The sequence below is a fragment of the Aythya marila genome, assembly GCF_965140915.1.
Source record: "Aythya marila genome assembly, chromosome: 4".
Classification (NCBI taxonomy): domain Eukaryota; kingdom Metazoa; phylum Chordata; class Aves; order Anseriformes; family Anatidae; genus Aythya; species Aythya marila.
Genome location: NC_139045.1, coordinates 4,524,065 through 4,539,877, shown reverse-complemented (window position 1 = coordinate 4,539,877; position 15,813 = coordinate 4,524,065). Strand labels below are relative to the sequence as shown.

The 15,813-nt window shown below is 44.6% G+C and overlaps 1 protein-coding gene across 1 annotated transcript in view; it reads right to left on the bottom strand.

The window, feature by feature from the left end:
• Positions 1 to 7,083, bottom strand: part of COL25A1 (collagen type XXV alpha 1 chain) — a gene marked incomplete at both ends in the record, with an annotated part of 298,501 nt that extends 291,418 nt beyond the window's left edge. Inside the window, 2 exons of the mRNA XM_082758470.1 lie at positions 6,077 to 6,146; positions 6,730 to 7,083. Coding sequence (XP_082614596.1) covers positions 6,077 to 6,146; positions 6,730 to 7,083 — 424 coding nt within the window. The remainder of the gene's footprint in view (positions 1 to 6,076; positions 6,147 to 6,729) is intronic.
• Between the last annotated feature and the right edge of the window lie 8,730 nt (positions 7,084 to 15,813).

The following is a 15,813-nucleotide window of genomic DNA, read 5'->3' as shown; positions in this document are numbered from 1 at the left end:
ATCCATCTTCGTAACAACACATTCTAAACAGCCTGCTAACCTTAACAGAAAGGGCTGAAGGTGAGTGTGAAGAAACAACATAAGTACTGTTGAATTGAACTCAGTTATCCAAGCTCTAAAGACTCTTAGTTTATAGATACAAGCACTGACAATTTAAGAAAACACACACACACCAAAAAAAACACTAATGCTCCTAAAGTGTTTTTAACAGTCACTTCTCAAACTGCAAGATCCACTGTAGTTGAACTGCTTTGACTCTTGAGCAGTTCTTCAAGATGGACAGCTGCCATGTGGAATGAAATTATAAGCAAAAGGTTTGCAAAAGTCAAATACAAGCATTAAAGAATAATTAATGCAGACAAATAATCGTTTTTTTTTTCCTTTAAATACACCTCACTTGACAATGTCTGCTAGCTCAATCAATATTAACTCAAGACAAAAATGTTTTGTTAATAACACTTCTGTGATCAAATCAACTTTTGCTAAATGCCATTGACATCAGTAACGTTACAGAAGAGAAATCTGGTGCAGTTTGCTGTTGATCAGTTCTGCTTTGAGCCACATCACGTTTCATTCATCATGCTGCACACCCTACCTCCTCACCCACAGGCAACAGAATTAAAAGGTCATATCTTGGCCAATAAAATATATTTTATCTGTTCTGAAAGGGAAAAAACAGTATCTCTAATCAGTCATCCAAACAAGACAGACTACCCGGAAGGTTGCATGCTGCTGCACATCAGTAAACATCTTTATCTAGGAATTGAAATGAAAAATATCAAACCAGTGAAGGTATGAAAGAAGAGCTCAAAGCCCTGTCAGAAGAATTACAAAATTAAAGCTGAGCACTGCATTCAGCAAATAGATGATACAGACATGGCAGAAATTAGTGCTGGCAGCTAGGTATGGGTAGCGCACACAGGAATTTTAAGTAACAGGGGAAAACACTTTGGATACTTTCTATATCTATCTGTATTTTCTTTTGGGTCTCTCTGCCAGTAAACATTTAAGTCAGCTCCCCTTTTCTTTACCTCTCTGGTCTTAAAAAATACTTCCCTGTAATTGTAACAAACAAAAGTAATACCCTGCTGATAATAATTTCTGGATTCTTTTAATCCCCCAAATTGATTTCTCCTCCATTCTCTCAGCCTCACTAATCAAAATGCTCCAGGAAACAGTCTTTCTGGAACACAGGGAAATAACAAAGAGCGCCTAAATTGTATAGTCTGTTCATCTATCTCCACCACATGTCAGAACAAATCTTAGAAGGTGCTTAGAAGGACAAAAGCAAATTCGGATGCTAAGAAAATGAATTCATTTTTGCCATCCATGCTGCTACCAAAATACATACAGCATACACATCATCTTGGAGAACTATCACTGTAGAACACAGTTTTCCTACTAGATTTATTGTAACTGGAGGAAGACCAACTGGTATTCCAACTGGTATGAAAAAACTGGGCTTATGGTGTTTCATCTGATGATGATCTGATATAAACCAAGTCTATATACACCCAACTAGACTGAAACAAGCTTTATAACCAAATCAAAGCAAATTGCACAGTGAAGGAGAAGGTACATCAAATGCCAAAACACAAGGCTTTTTAAGACTGAGATGGAGAATCAGAATGACATGATTGCCATAACAGCACAAAACAGCTGGCTAGGAAAGAACAATGACAGTGTCCATGTCTGGAAAAGGTTTGGAGCAACAGGTATTTGAACACAATGGGAAAATAAACACAGATTTCTTGATGGGGGAAAATACCAGAGAAAGAGCAAAGGAATGTAAACATTGTCTGTAGCAAAGAAGAAAAACAAAAATAAATTACAAGTTAAAAAAGAAAAGTAGTCAACTTTGCCAAGTACCCCTCAGTGAAGTTCAGCTTGTGCTCTGTGGAAGAAATAAAATAATGACTGCAGTTTTTTCTTCATGTGCAAGCTATACTGAGTACATAGCGTGTCACAGCAGTTAAAGACTATCTATCATGTTATGCAACCAATGCACAATTAAAGAGATGTATGGCATATAGGCACTCCTATTTATATAATAGCTTGCTTTAAAAAAAAAAAAAAAAAAAAAAAAAGCAAAGTGGGGCAGGGGGGGACTTTATTGTAACATTTTTTCCTCAGAAGCAACAAAAAAAAAATAATCCTCTTAAAATAAAAAAAAAAAAAGAGAGAGAGAGACAGGAAAGGAAAAGAGAAATTAGTTTAACACTTCTGAAAACATTAATGTAATATTTATGGATAAAAGTCTTCCTTTCATTCTTTCACAGGCTTTCTCAAAATGTTATAGGCCAAATCATGTTTTTTCTTAAGCAATGGTCACCCAGTCCTAAAGCTCAATTTCAGTGAAATTAACAGAAGCTTACTTACTGAACCACACAATTAACTGCTCGCTTTACCACTTACCAAGCCTGAGCCTTCTGCACCAACAGACTTCACTCCTACACCTGCCAACCTCACCATACCACACACGTGAGCTCACTGAAGGCTGCTTATGGAGTGAGACATTGTGGCACACGAGCACAAGTTCAAAGGACTTGACCTGTATGGCACAGAAAGACTCAATCCACCAAGACACGCGAGCATGTGCTTCGGACCCATAGGCTTCAACAGAAGCTGTGTGTGCACTTGAGTACTGTTTGGAAGAAAGGAGTCTAAATCTACTAAGAGTTAATTTCCTGTAACTCCACTGCATCAGGAGTAGCCCTGTGTCATCTGCAAGCGTTACTCCTTCCACAACAGTACAAATCCTGGCACTTGGCAGTAAGTATCCAGCACCGTGCCTTGTAACAGCTGGTTGTGCCACTGAAGCCATCTAAAGATTCAAACATATGAAATAGTTACCTACACACCTACTTTTCTGTTCATCAGTTGTGGTTGGGAAACATTAAATTAAAATAATTAATAATATATTCATTTTCCTTTGTTTCCCAGGTTTAAGCTTAAAGTTATTTTAGCCACTCAGTTCACCCCTAGTCCTATGTGCGGAGGACTAGCTGCCAGCAGTGACTGCAGCACTCTTGTTAGAGCTGAGGTAATTTAAGAGGAATGTCAGCATGCATTTACATTTCAAACTTTATTACTCTGCTTTAAGAGAAAGAATGCCTGCTATTGTCATTTAAAAATATTTACAAAATCTTTGGTATCTGGTTTTAGTCCTACAGAATTAAAATCAAAACTCAACATTTCCTTACATTGTGTGGCTTGTAAAAGAAAACAAACAATAGTTAGAAAACTCACTTAGTGAAAACCAAGTTTTTAAAATCTGAGAAATGTAACTCCTCTGCAGTCTAGACAATGTTGAAGACTACTGTGGAGTTAGAGGGAGCTACATGTGGATAGCTTTGCAAGTTATAAGCAGCTGTGAATCTGGCTGCCTTCAGCATCCAAGCCACTCAAACCCAGTTTCCTTTGAACATGCAGTTCCTACCATGGAGAGCCATGAGGGGCTGAGCGTCTCAAGCTACTGAGATCTACATCAGTTGCATAATTTTAACCCTAAATCAGAGACCACATTCTCACCCTTCCACCTACAACCCAAACTTCCCTCTCTTCTTTTTGTAGAGAGCAAAGGAACTTATTTTTAAATAGTCTTTTTTTCCTCTTTAGAGAACAGAATGATGGAAACTTCTTTGGTAGCCATGTGGCAGCAGCCTTTTTCTTACAGCATAGGGATCATTCAAGAATTCCCTGTGGACCATGAAGGCTTTCCAAAGCCATCTCTAACAGACATATATTGTATTATTATGTAAACCCAGACAAGAAATACACTATCTGAGCAGAATAAAGCACCAAAAATGGAGCTATGTGGTGAAGCAGAGAGGTAATTTACTCTTTGGCATTGCAAATAGCAGACAACAGAAAAAAAAAAAAAAAAAAAAAGGAGAGTTTCCATGATTCTTTTCCTATTAAACCAAATGCCTTTCTGAACATAGCCATCCAGATTTGTAACAGCAGCATTAGGGATAAAAATAAAAGCACATCGTGTCCAGCCTAAAAGCAAGCCCAACAAACTGAACCAAATGAAGGAACAACAATTTATTTGCTCTGTCCTCTCCTGCTCTGCCTAATACCTGCCATCAGGAAAGCCCAGTACCCTGGTGATGGGGCCGCTCTGCTCTTCTTCTCTCAGACACGGCTCCCAGGATGGTGCCATTTTGATGTAGACACCTGTCCACTGGCAACAAGCACGAGAGCATCAACGCATTTTAAGCTGTCCAAAATGAGGCTATCGCATGGCGATACCTTCCAGTCACTATAAAACTTGCTTCCAAACTGAAATAGCTACCCAGGGGTGAAAAGCTCTGTATCACATCTCTAATCCCCATAACAGCCAGCCTCCTCTGTGGAAAAAATAAATAAATAAAAGAAAACTGTTCATAGAAGTTTTCTTATCTTATGAATCTTACGTCCTTGAAGATATTTCCCAGCTCACTTTATTCTGACTTCTACCTGAGTATTTCTACAATGCACGTGGAAGATATTCTGCTGATGAACATCTATTTGATAAAACATACTTCTTAATAATAAAGGACAGGTAAAAATTGGTATAATGTGGAGCTCTAGTGGTAGTGGGGAAGTAAAGCACCATATAACACAACTGTGAAACAGTAGGTACTGACCTTTAGTCTGAAAACAGTAAGTGAAAACATAACAAACGGATCTAAACAAGGAGAACAAAGCGAGACTGCTTGGAATCAGATTCAGCAGCATTTTGGCCTCACAGAGTACATCTCTGCATACAACGCGATGAGCAATCCCCATTTTTAATGCACAAGCTTCAACCCTGTAATTATTGCAGTTAAGCAACAGAAAAATAAAATCAACACCCTACACTCACGTCAGTCTTAAAGGAGGTAAATATACATATATATAGTACAGCAGTAAACCAAAGTTTCTTATCAAAACTAGCCAAGAGCTGAGCAAATCTATACGTTCCTTTACAATAGTCTGTCGTGTGCATTATTCTTTTCATACTAGCCACAGTAACTCCTATAGCAGCCAGTAAGAAATTCTGTGCTCAGTTGTAATATCAGCATAACACTGTGATACTGCACATTGTACATAAAATACTGCACAATGAAGTTCAGTAGCTCCTTCTGACCAACAAGCTTGGCAGGGTTTACACCCCTAACCAAAAGAGAGCCTTACTTAAGTGCATAGTTCTACTGGCAAACATTACCAGCAGCTCAGCTCTTGCTGATTGTTGCTACTCTACCTGTAAAGGTAACGTGCTCTTTTCTCCATACGGGATGTGAGGGTACATAAAACACACTGCGTGTGCATTGTGCTTCATCACACAGAGGACGCTGGAATTCCTACATCACCCCGTGAAACATTACCATCATTTTCTTTGCTTTTAAGATGCTGTTTGAACTTGGGTACATGTCATCAGACGTTTATAAATCTAGCACAATGTTGATGGTCAGACTGTCAAAAAGCATCACCAAAAACACAGACAACATCACTGTGTGTACACAAACAACTGATCCCGATATTGGAAATCCCCATTTTCAAAGTCAAGCAACATCACCAGTGGCATAAACAAATGCAGATCTGAATCCTCGGTGTGAAACCTGCCATTCCTTCCAAGGGGAACTGCTTTAATCTGCTGCTCCAGGAAAACAAGGCACCACTGAAAAAGCTCTTGTATGTACTCGCTGCTGACTTGCAATGCATTCTCTGCTTATTTTAATCCTTGTTATAAATTTTCACTAGGAATTTTTGTTTGACTTCCTAAACCGAGCACTCAATGCCTTGATTCAGTACTACCCCGTTTAAGATCGGGTGTATTTCTTCTTGCTACGGTGGATTGTTAACTTCTTCATAAGTTATTGCTCGGCATCTTCCAACCTGGCGCTAGATTTTTAACTCACGTTTATCCTACCCAGTGCCACAATGGAAACGCAATACAGTTCTGGGCTTCACACCTTTCCCACCCAATGCGTAGGTGCTGACTTAAGCAACATCCCCTTGACCTGACTTAAGTGTATCTGAAACACGCGGGATGCAAACCCCCAGGATTACGAGCCTGCGAGGGGAGAGGTTTGCAGGCTGTGCCTGTTACCTGGTGGGCAGCTGCATTCTGGAGGCACTTCTCTCGCGACTCGTATTTTTGCCAAGTGCTCGTAGGACTTCTGTGGGTGAGAGAAGCAGTGTGAGGGGACACTGCGGGCTTGGCCAAGCCTTGCAGACCCGCGTGCCTGCAAACTGCGACTTACAACTCGCTCACAGGCTGCACAACCAGCTGGGGCTCCTTCACTCGGACTCGACCCAGCCTCCATCCCTGACCCCTCCACCCCTACAACTGCTGCAAGAAACCCACCAGCTCTCTCCCACCTCCACCACCCCCTCGCAAGCACCCCCGTACTTTTTTATTGCGTTTTTATTACAAACACAGGGGATAAGCACAGGGACTCACAGGAAGAACACCCTCGGGGCTTTCCAGCGTGATGGCCACCCTGTGAGCCCCCTGATCTCCCATCAATGGTCACCACCCAACTCTCCCAACCTCAATGATCACCCCCAACACCTCAATGGTCACCTCCCCAAGCCCCCCATCACTGCTGTCCCCCATCCTCACCCCATCCCTTTCGCTCTCCCACTCCCCTGGCCACCCGCGGAGCTGCCCCACCGGCCTCCCCTGACCCCACAGGGGCTCTCAGCACCCCCTCCCGGAGCATCCCCCGCCTCGTACCCGTCCCGTCCCGTCCCACACACCTGGGCGAGGAGCCGCTCCACTTTCTCCTGCATCATCGCGTTCAGCTGCTCCAGGGAAAAGCCGGGCAGCGGCGGGAGCGGAGCGGCGGCGGCCGACGACCCCCCTCGGGCTCCCTCGATGGCCTCCAGCCTGGCCTGGAGGTCGCTGGTCCGCACCCCCAGGTAGAGGCAGGATGCGGCCGCCAGCGCCGAGAGGAGGGCGGCCAGCCCCGAGCCGCACGGCCGCGGGCAGCGCTCCCCGGAGCAGCCCGGCCGCTCGCTGCCATCCCGTCCTGCGGCTCCCCGGCTCTTCCCCCGCATGCTTTCGCACCCTTCAGCTGCGGCAGCTTTTATTTCCTTCCCTCCGCCCCCCATGGAGGCGAGTAGTTTGCAAACAGCGGCAAGAACACGAAAATAAGGATAAGAACGACGACGACGGTGATGGTGATGGTAATAAACGGCGGGGAAACGAAATAACGGGAAGGCGGGACGGCAAGAATCAAGGCGAAAAAAAAAATAGAAATAAAAAAAAAGAAAACCACAAAAAACGGGCGGACAGCTGGCTGTCGCACTCGGAGGGGGCTCCCCCCGCAGCCCCCCGAGCAGCGGCGGGGGTCGCAGGCTCCGGAGCGGGTCGAGCCCCCGCGGCTGCCGCCCGCCCGGTGCTGGGAGCGCTCTGCGGCCGCCGGGCCACTTGTCAGAGGGGTTTGGGGCGGGAGGGAAGCCCCCCCCCGCTGCTCCTCTTCCTCCCTCTCCCCCTCCTTCTTCCCTCTCTCTCTCCCTCCCAGGGCCGCCGGACTTGTTGCTCGCCCCCCCCCCCGCTCCCCACCTGCCTGCGGGCTCCCCGGGGCGGGGAAGCCCCCTCCCCTCTTTTCCCCTCCCCTTCTTCGTTAGCATAATTTATTCACCTGGGCGGGGGGGGGGGCGTTTTGCATAATGTATGCGCGGCGCGCCCCCGAGGTGGCGCGCCCCCGCGGTGGCAAGCCAGCGCTGGCCGAGGGTGGCCTCCGCCGGGCTTCCAAGGCGAGCAGCCCGCTAGCCCCCGGGGCCACCCGCATCAGCCCCGCGCGGAGCTCAGCCGCGGTGCCCGGCGGTGCTCGGGGGCTTGGTACCATCCAGTGGACGAGCAGCAGCTGTGCAGTGCGCTTACACCGCCTGAAGGCGATAAACGGGAGGGGAGAAATAAATAAATAAAAAATTAAAAAAATAAAAAAATAAAATAAAATGAGGATGTCAAGGCTCAGCCTCGCTGCTTTTGCTGCCTCCTCGCAAGCCGGAGGCAGAGGGAATCCGGGACATGCGCGCCTTCGGTGCCAGTGAGCCTGCTTCTTATTTCGCAGCCATGATGGTGCCAAAGGCATCTATTTGGGATCGTGGCTGAGATTGAAAACAGACTTCTGTAGCACTCTTGAGAATGCTAACTGGGCAATGAAAGAGATTATATCCTCTTTTCCCCCCCTTTAAAAAAAAAAATAGTATTTTTTTATGCTTTTTATCAATGAAGATTTAGTGGTTTTGAATCACTGAGAATAACTGGATATCTGGAGTCAAACCCCTACTCCAGGAGTAAAACAGTAAAAACAGTTCACCTCTAACTGCTGGTAGGCAGGAACTGTACCACTTGGATGTTCCTGGTCACGGTTAAGCCGATATGCCACCTACATCCAGGTTCCAAAACTCTTGAAATGCTCAGAAGGCCGGGTTTGTGCCTGGCAGCTGAGGTGGAGCAGTGCCACAGATGCACCAAGCGGGCCGAGAACACCCACACGCAGAGCAGCAGAGCCCACAGAGCCACAGCGGCCTGCCTGGAAGAGCAGCAGAAGACGGGAAGGGATTTTAATTGCAGCCTCCTGAGGTGCTGGTGCGGGCAGAGCTGAGGCAGCCCCGCTCCCCGACGCAGAGGAGCACTCCCGTTTGAAGATCCCCATCTCCATCCGCTGCCTTCCAGCAGATCCCAAGCACAGCTGGGATGGAGGTGCTGACGCAAGATGCTGCTGTTTGCAGGGCATGGCTCCGCGTTTGAAGACATGCACGGTGCCTGCAGATAAGGATTTTCCACCAGACAGGACGAGTGTCTGGAGTTCTTCCCATATTTCTATGTCTACAGCAGGTCACGTTCTGGCTGACCAACCCGTGATCCGCGACTGGATTTCTTTACCAGATACAACATAAACTTGCCATTAGAATTAGGCCAAAAGTAAGCCTTCCCCTGCCGAAATGACAGGTCATGTTCTGCTTATAAAATGTTTTGTATAAATGGTCAAGAACAGCAGGAGGTACAGGGTAAGGACAAATAGAAAGCTGAGTCTGGGACTCAGCATTTGAGCTGAGGTGACACAGATGAGGATACGGGCTCCTGCAGTCACCAGCCGTCATGCACGCTCCAGAACAGACCCGAAATCTCTGTTCCAAATGTTCCTGCTTCCAAGCTGCGCCTTTACATTATTCACTGCACGTTGACATGAACTGTAGCTTCAGTCAGACGCATCTTCCATTCCTCTTGTTCCTGCCCAGTTCACCCTCTGTGCCTCTTGTGCCCTAATTTTTGGAGTGCCCTATTTTTTTGGAGTTTTTCTTCCACCTGTGTCAACCTATGTAGGTAAAATGTGAGGTGGAAGTGGAATCCAGCACATCTGTGACTTGCCTTGCTGCTCAGCTGCCTTACATGTTACGCAGTACAGGATTTCCCAAAGAGCTGCTCGTCTTACCTGCCAAGATGGCACAGGACCACCAGAAAACCAGAACATTTAACTGTTTTGGAAGAAAAAAAAAAAAAGAAGGGGAAAAGCATTTCATTTTCAAATATCCAAATAGATTGCCTCCTGCCACTTTAAATTTAATATAAGCACATTAAAGTACAGCATACATGATGCAGTACATTAATATACTTAGCAGATGGATAACACTTACTGGTGATTTAATGCTTAGATATACTCATTTCACATCTACTGTACAAACACTCCATATATTTGAATCTTTAAGTCAGACTTATCTTCAGACTAGAGGCAATTGAGTCACATGAGCATAGGATTTAGTTTATTAGTTCCATAACCTTGCTGGTATTTTGGCAAACCTGATAAAAATAATAAAAATAATAATAACAAAAAACCCTTGCATCTGGACTTTAATATATTTCACCGGATTTCCTTTTTCCACATGATGAAAACAGTTCTCCTAGACCCACAAACTGACTGATTCAAGACAAAATTCAGACACTGTATATCATTTTTTACTAAAATTCACGAGCGTTTTTCATGTGAATGTATTACAAAACACTTCATAACAGATACACTGACTACCTTGCATTTTTCATAGCCTCAAATACTTGCTCTAAAATGCAGCCGACGCTTGGGACGTTCTGGCAGGGCTTTCACTGAGAGGAGAGCCATAATCAGAAAGGGAACGAGGAGACCAGACTCGAGAAGCTCAGAATAAAACAAGGCTTCCTTGCCCTGACTTCAGGCCAATTCACATCCCTCGGTTCCCTGCTCTGTTTATCTGTCTGTAAGCAAAGGCTGCTGGAATTGGAGGGTCTTTGTGGAGGACTGTGAGGATGAAGTTGGGATGAAGAGTTTCTGAGCCTGAAAAGCCCTGTATTAACACAAGTTTACTCATACGTCTAGCCGGACCCAGATCAATAGGATCAGTCATGAAAGCACTCCTGCACGTGTGCTGGAGCATTAGGAGGACACAGAAATGCTAAGATGAGGGTCAAGATGTATGATCCAGCATAAAAAGCAAAGGATACAGCAGGGGATTTTTCTACGTCTTGTTAATTCCCAATTTCTGTTTTTTGTTTGTTTGTTTGTTTTGGTTTTGGTTTTGGTTGTTGTTTTTTGTTGTTGTTGTTGTTGTTTTGTTGTTGTTGTTTTGTTTTGTTTTTCTCCTATTATTTTATGTGAGGTCATTACTAAATAATTTCTGTATGCAGAAACAGTTACATTTAAGGAGAAGTTTTATTTCCTGGAGAGATGACTACAATAAATGGGAAGAGGGATCACAATGGAACCCATCTCTGAAAAAACGCATTAGTAGATTTGAGGATATTTTTATGCCCCAGCACATGGGCAAAAAATACTAGAAAAGTGAAGGTGAAGAGCACAGGACATTGGCAATTATATCTTTGTGGCAATCATGATAATGCAGATAACTAACATCTCTATAAGTACTGTCAGTGATTTACATCCTTAAAACAGGTTAGTTGTAGCAGGAATTCTTCCCTTGGCTCAGTGGCCAGTGTCCTCTAAACACTTTAAAACAGATGAAGTCTGGTGTTGTTGGGTGTGTTGTTTTTTTTTTCAGTTTTGGATAAGAAATAACTATCATTATTATTCCAAATAATACAAAATTATGATAAATAAGTACAAATGAAAAGGAATAATACTAATTCCAGCTAGCTTATTGGAATAAAATAACTTCTTACAATCACGACATATTCAGGAATGTGCTTTATTCTAAACTGTCCTCCTCAGCTCTGCTTGGGGCCTTGTTCCTCTCTCTAACCAAATTACCATGGCGAAAACAAGTGGAAATCCATATCAGGATGTCTGGTACCCTTGTTGTTTTTTTTTCAGCTCCCCTTTTTGCTGCTATTACTGATTCCTCAGTCCTCTTGGGGTCTCTATTTTATGTTGCTAGCTCTGAAGAAGACAGTGGTGGACTCTGAAAATCAGTCTTTTCCAAGCAGTGGTTCAGTCTCTCATTGTTAGGATATTTTGAACAGATGGATTCAACAGAAATCCCAGTTTTAGTACTTGTTTGTTTGCTTGTTTTTCTCCACTAATCTCCAATTTGGCTACCTCTGTCAATGTTGGTCCCCTCTTCACTGTTCAAATACAATTTCAAAATGCTATGTCATTAATAGTAGAAGATTTAACCCACTTTCAAAGGACATGAGCATTTAAAAAATAATAATAATAATGACATTCTTTGGGAAGGAGAATGGGCAAGCACACTCATGATGTCTGGACAAAAATTAACTCATTATCATGAAAATGATACTGGGCACTGGCCACAGACTCTGAGAGCCACAGCCTCACAGTACACTGGCAGTCAGAAGTGTCTGAAACCCAATCAGGAAATTTAGGATATTTTTCCTTTCCGCGAGCAGAGAGATACAGGAGGCCAGGAAGGAGATATTATCAGCTAAAGAATCCGTAGATCTCCTGTAGATTTCACAAGTATTTATGCGAATAAGCAAAATAAAGTAGCCCGGCTGCTTGGGATTACAGGTCCCGGCCTTGTGTCTGCATCATCTCAACCGCCAGGCCTCCAGCTGCCAGACAACTCGCTGCGTCTTTCAGGGGCACAAATTCTTCAAATTGCTGTCACTGACTTCTTGTAGCTGTCATATGCTGAATGCTACTTCTATTATTTTTATGTCAAAGGCAAACCCAAGCTGTCTTGCCCTCCAGTTTGCTGTGCCAGTAAGAAAATTTGAGTCCTTGATGACAGTGCTGGCTGTGGAGGCCCAGCTTGGTGAGGACAGCCTTGAGGGAGCAAGGGGCCATGAGGCGACCTGTTAATTTACCATCCTCGGTGTCAGTCATGCTCCTTAGCCCCAGATCTCTTCTGTGGGGTTGCTATTGTCCATAGCCCTGCTTTTCTTCTCCCTAACCCAGAGCCCTCCACACGTTCACTCCCCAGCAACTCGCCGTGTTGCATTATAGATGTCTGCTTAGGAGTTAATGTCAGCTTTCCTGTTCCTTTATCTTTCCAAGATTGCACTGTCAAAACCGGTCAGCTGAAATGTACACGAGTTAAATGCCCACTCTCATTCTCTCAGGGAGTTGAGAGAGTTGTTGTCTTTATAGGAGAGCAGGAATACATCAGCACCTGGTCGTATAGGACCTACAGTAAACATCAGTGAGGGTGAGGGCTGATAAAGGGGGAAGCAGGGACAGAAAGGTGACCCCATGATAATGCTGCAGAAAGCAGTAATTTTTGGAGGGAAATAAGAGGAAGGGGAATTTGTTCTGGACTACCTGGCAGGCTGAAGTCAGCTTATCTGGGCTCAGCAGATGACAAGATCTGCCCTCTACCTGATGCTGGGGATGTCTCACAGCAAGAAGGTGTGCCAAGTACTTAAGGAAGAGTTTTCTGGCTGAGAGCTTTGTTCTGGGTTGGTTAAAGCCTCTCAAAACTTGTCCTTCTGGCTGTTTCTGGTTAAGGACAGTGAGGGTCTAAAATTACAGCAGTCCCTGTTGCAGGGACAGAAGCAGATCCCAGCAGGCTTTGGGAGCCACATTCCCCCAGTGGGGCAGGAAAGGGAATGTTTTTGATCACTGCGGCTGAAGTATTTTCTGCTTGATGTGGAAGGCCAGGTGATGTGAGCAGAGACAAAGCGTGCAGAAAAGCCCTCTGGAGAGGGGTCTGCTCTGCTTGGGGTCTGTTCTCCTGGGTGAAACAGAGGAAGAAATGTTTGGGGAGAAGACTTCTCCATGGGTACTTACTCATATATCTGCTTTCTGACACACAAATACCCCAAATCACTTTTCCAGTGGTGTTTGTTTGTTTGTTTTCCTGTCATCGTATTTAGATAAACCCTCCTCCTAGAACAGAACGGAGCTTTGTGCATAATTCTTCATTAACACTGAGCATGGACTTGCATCCATTTAGGAAATCCCATGCTCTCCATTTTCTGTTCCATCTTACCCTAGAGGATAGGTGGGTTCTACTGGATTTTCCTGTATTTTTCCATCATCTGTGATTGCAAGTGTTTGAGACTTATTAAATGTAAAAGCTCTTTGATATCAGCTGGAGCACAGCTGAGGATTAAGCCTGCCCCTCAACGCTGGCTCTGCTGCTGGTGTGCGTAAATCCTGCACAGGAATCGCTCCCTTCCACAGAAATCGGCCATAGCCTGTGTGAAACACAGCAGATGCTTTGCCAGACAGATTTGAAAGGAAGTGAAGATACCTTTTCCAATGAACTTCGTGACGAGTATAAAATCCAGCATCAGTGCTGCTCCCCGCAGGAAGCCAGCAAGGAGGTATCCATAACTCACAAAATGTGTCCTGCAGTCCTCAAGGGATGCGAGCAAGTGCCTGTCAACCTTCTGCCGCACAGGAGAGGATGGGACGGACCTATGATGTGCCCAGACACCACGCTGCACACTGGCATATGGGCAGGGAGTCCGCATCCAGGAGTCAAACTAAGGCTGACCCCCTAGGCTAACCTGAGAAACCCCTCAGCATCACAGTCCTAGGTGCTATGGCTGCAGGCAGTCGCACATCAATCTCCAGAACACAAGAAATACGTAACAGTTACCAAGACCAAAGGAAACTGGTAGTATCAGTCATCAAACGGGTAATAAAATTTGGCTGTAAGGTGGGAATCTACTTTTTTCTGGCAGTGCTCTAATATTTTGCTGCCAAGGTTTCATCAGCTGTACTATATGTTTTAGTTATTTGAGTCTCCATTAACATGTCTGTTCTGGAACTAATTTTTAGGTGGTTTACCCACAGGAATACCCAGCCCATGTGCTTAAAATAAAATGGGATATATATATATATATATATTTATAAATGTAGGGAGAGGGAATTTAACCTTTTTTTGCAAGTGATAGCATGCCTGTATATGATTACAATGTGCAAAAAATACTCCAAAGCCTTTCCCTCGATCCGTGTTTATAGGAAAAGTCCCATATACTTCCAAAAGAGCAAAGAGTTCTGAAACCAGCGCCATAAATCAGCTGTAAGGCTCCATGCCCTACAAGCGTGATGTAAAGCTTCCTGCGCTGGCTCTTGTTTAGGGAGCCGTGCTGCAGGCTGCCAGGACTCGCGATAACCGCGCTCCTGCTCTGGTTTTAGGGGAGCTGCCTGTTGCCTTAGTGATTTCATCTGGAGGGTGGTTCATTTTGTTGTGTTGTGTTTTTTTTTTGTTTGTTTTGTTTTGTTTTTGTGTTTTTTTTTTTTTGTTGTTGTTGTTGTTGTTGTTTTTTAATTCTGATTTGAAAAGATCTGTTGACAAAGCAGTGCCGATAAGCCAGGGGCAGGCTCCCGTTAGTGCCACTCGCACCCTTGTGAATCAGGCAGCTCTGCAGGACCCAGCTTCCCAGGGGAGCCTGTCAGAGCACCGCTCCTTCCGGACTTGAGGCTAACACGTATTGATTTTCTGCAGTCAGGAGATGAGACCCATCAGAAATAAGCACGCTCTGGGTTTACTTCCCACCTTTGCTGTCATTGCGGCAGAGTTTATCCCTTCTCCAGCTGCGGCCACCCTTCTGCACCATCCAGCTCTGCAGGCTGCTCGAGCTCTCCTGCTGAGCACCCATGGGGCACTGACCCCTCACATCTTCCTAAATGTCTCCAGCAAGCTCTTAGCTCAATACAAATATCTGCGGTGCTGTCTCTTGAGTTATTTTCTTTCTGGCTAAATACAAAGGTGTGCAAGGATGTGCCTCTTCCTTGCAGCATTTATCACATAGCATGGCGAACAGGGGAAGGAACATTCTTTACAGAAATGTGCTGCCAACTGTGTGTGTATCTTTGCAGTTATCTGCTGGCCAGAGTGAGTGGTAGCTGTTTGTTATGGGCTACATATTTAATGCAAGTCAAGGAGATCTACTAGAGGCAAGGAAGCTACCTGGATTTAGGGTATGGCCCTTACATCAATTATCTCTTTATTTCCTCTGTTTTATTGGATTTATTTTATTTTCCCAGTGGCTCATGCTGTGCATCTGTACTCCACATTTCTTTACAGCTTAAGCAGCTACTTTCAGCTACCTCTTGTGCTGCTCCAAATAGCAGGGTCCTATTTAAGCACATAAGGGTCTCTGTTCTTTCCCCACGAGCTGTGTATTTAAGTCCCATTAATATTAAATAGGATTTGAGGGAATACATTCAGGGAGAATAAACCTCTTAAACACCTTCTTTTACCATACCTATTTTATTTCTTTGGCATTTCTCACCTCTTGAAGTTATTTTCTTATTTCCCTGTCTATACAAGCACAGACCACATCTCACCCGACTAACAAGACCCCTTGCCTTGCCTTGCCTTGCCTTGCCTTCCCTTCCCTTTCTTTCCCCTCCCTCTGCTGAGGTCTCTCAAGCAAGCCAGGCATACAGTGTTTTCATTTGCACTTCCATTTCAGAGACACAGTTT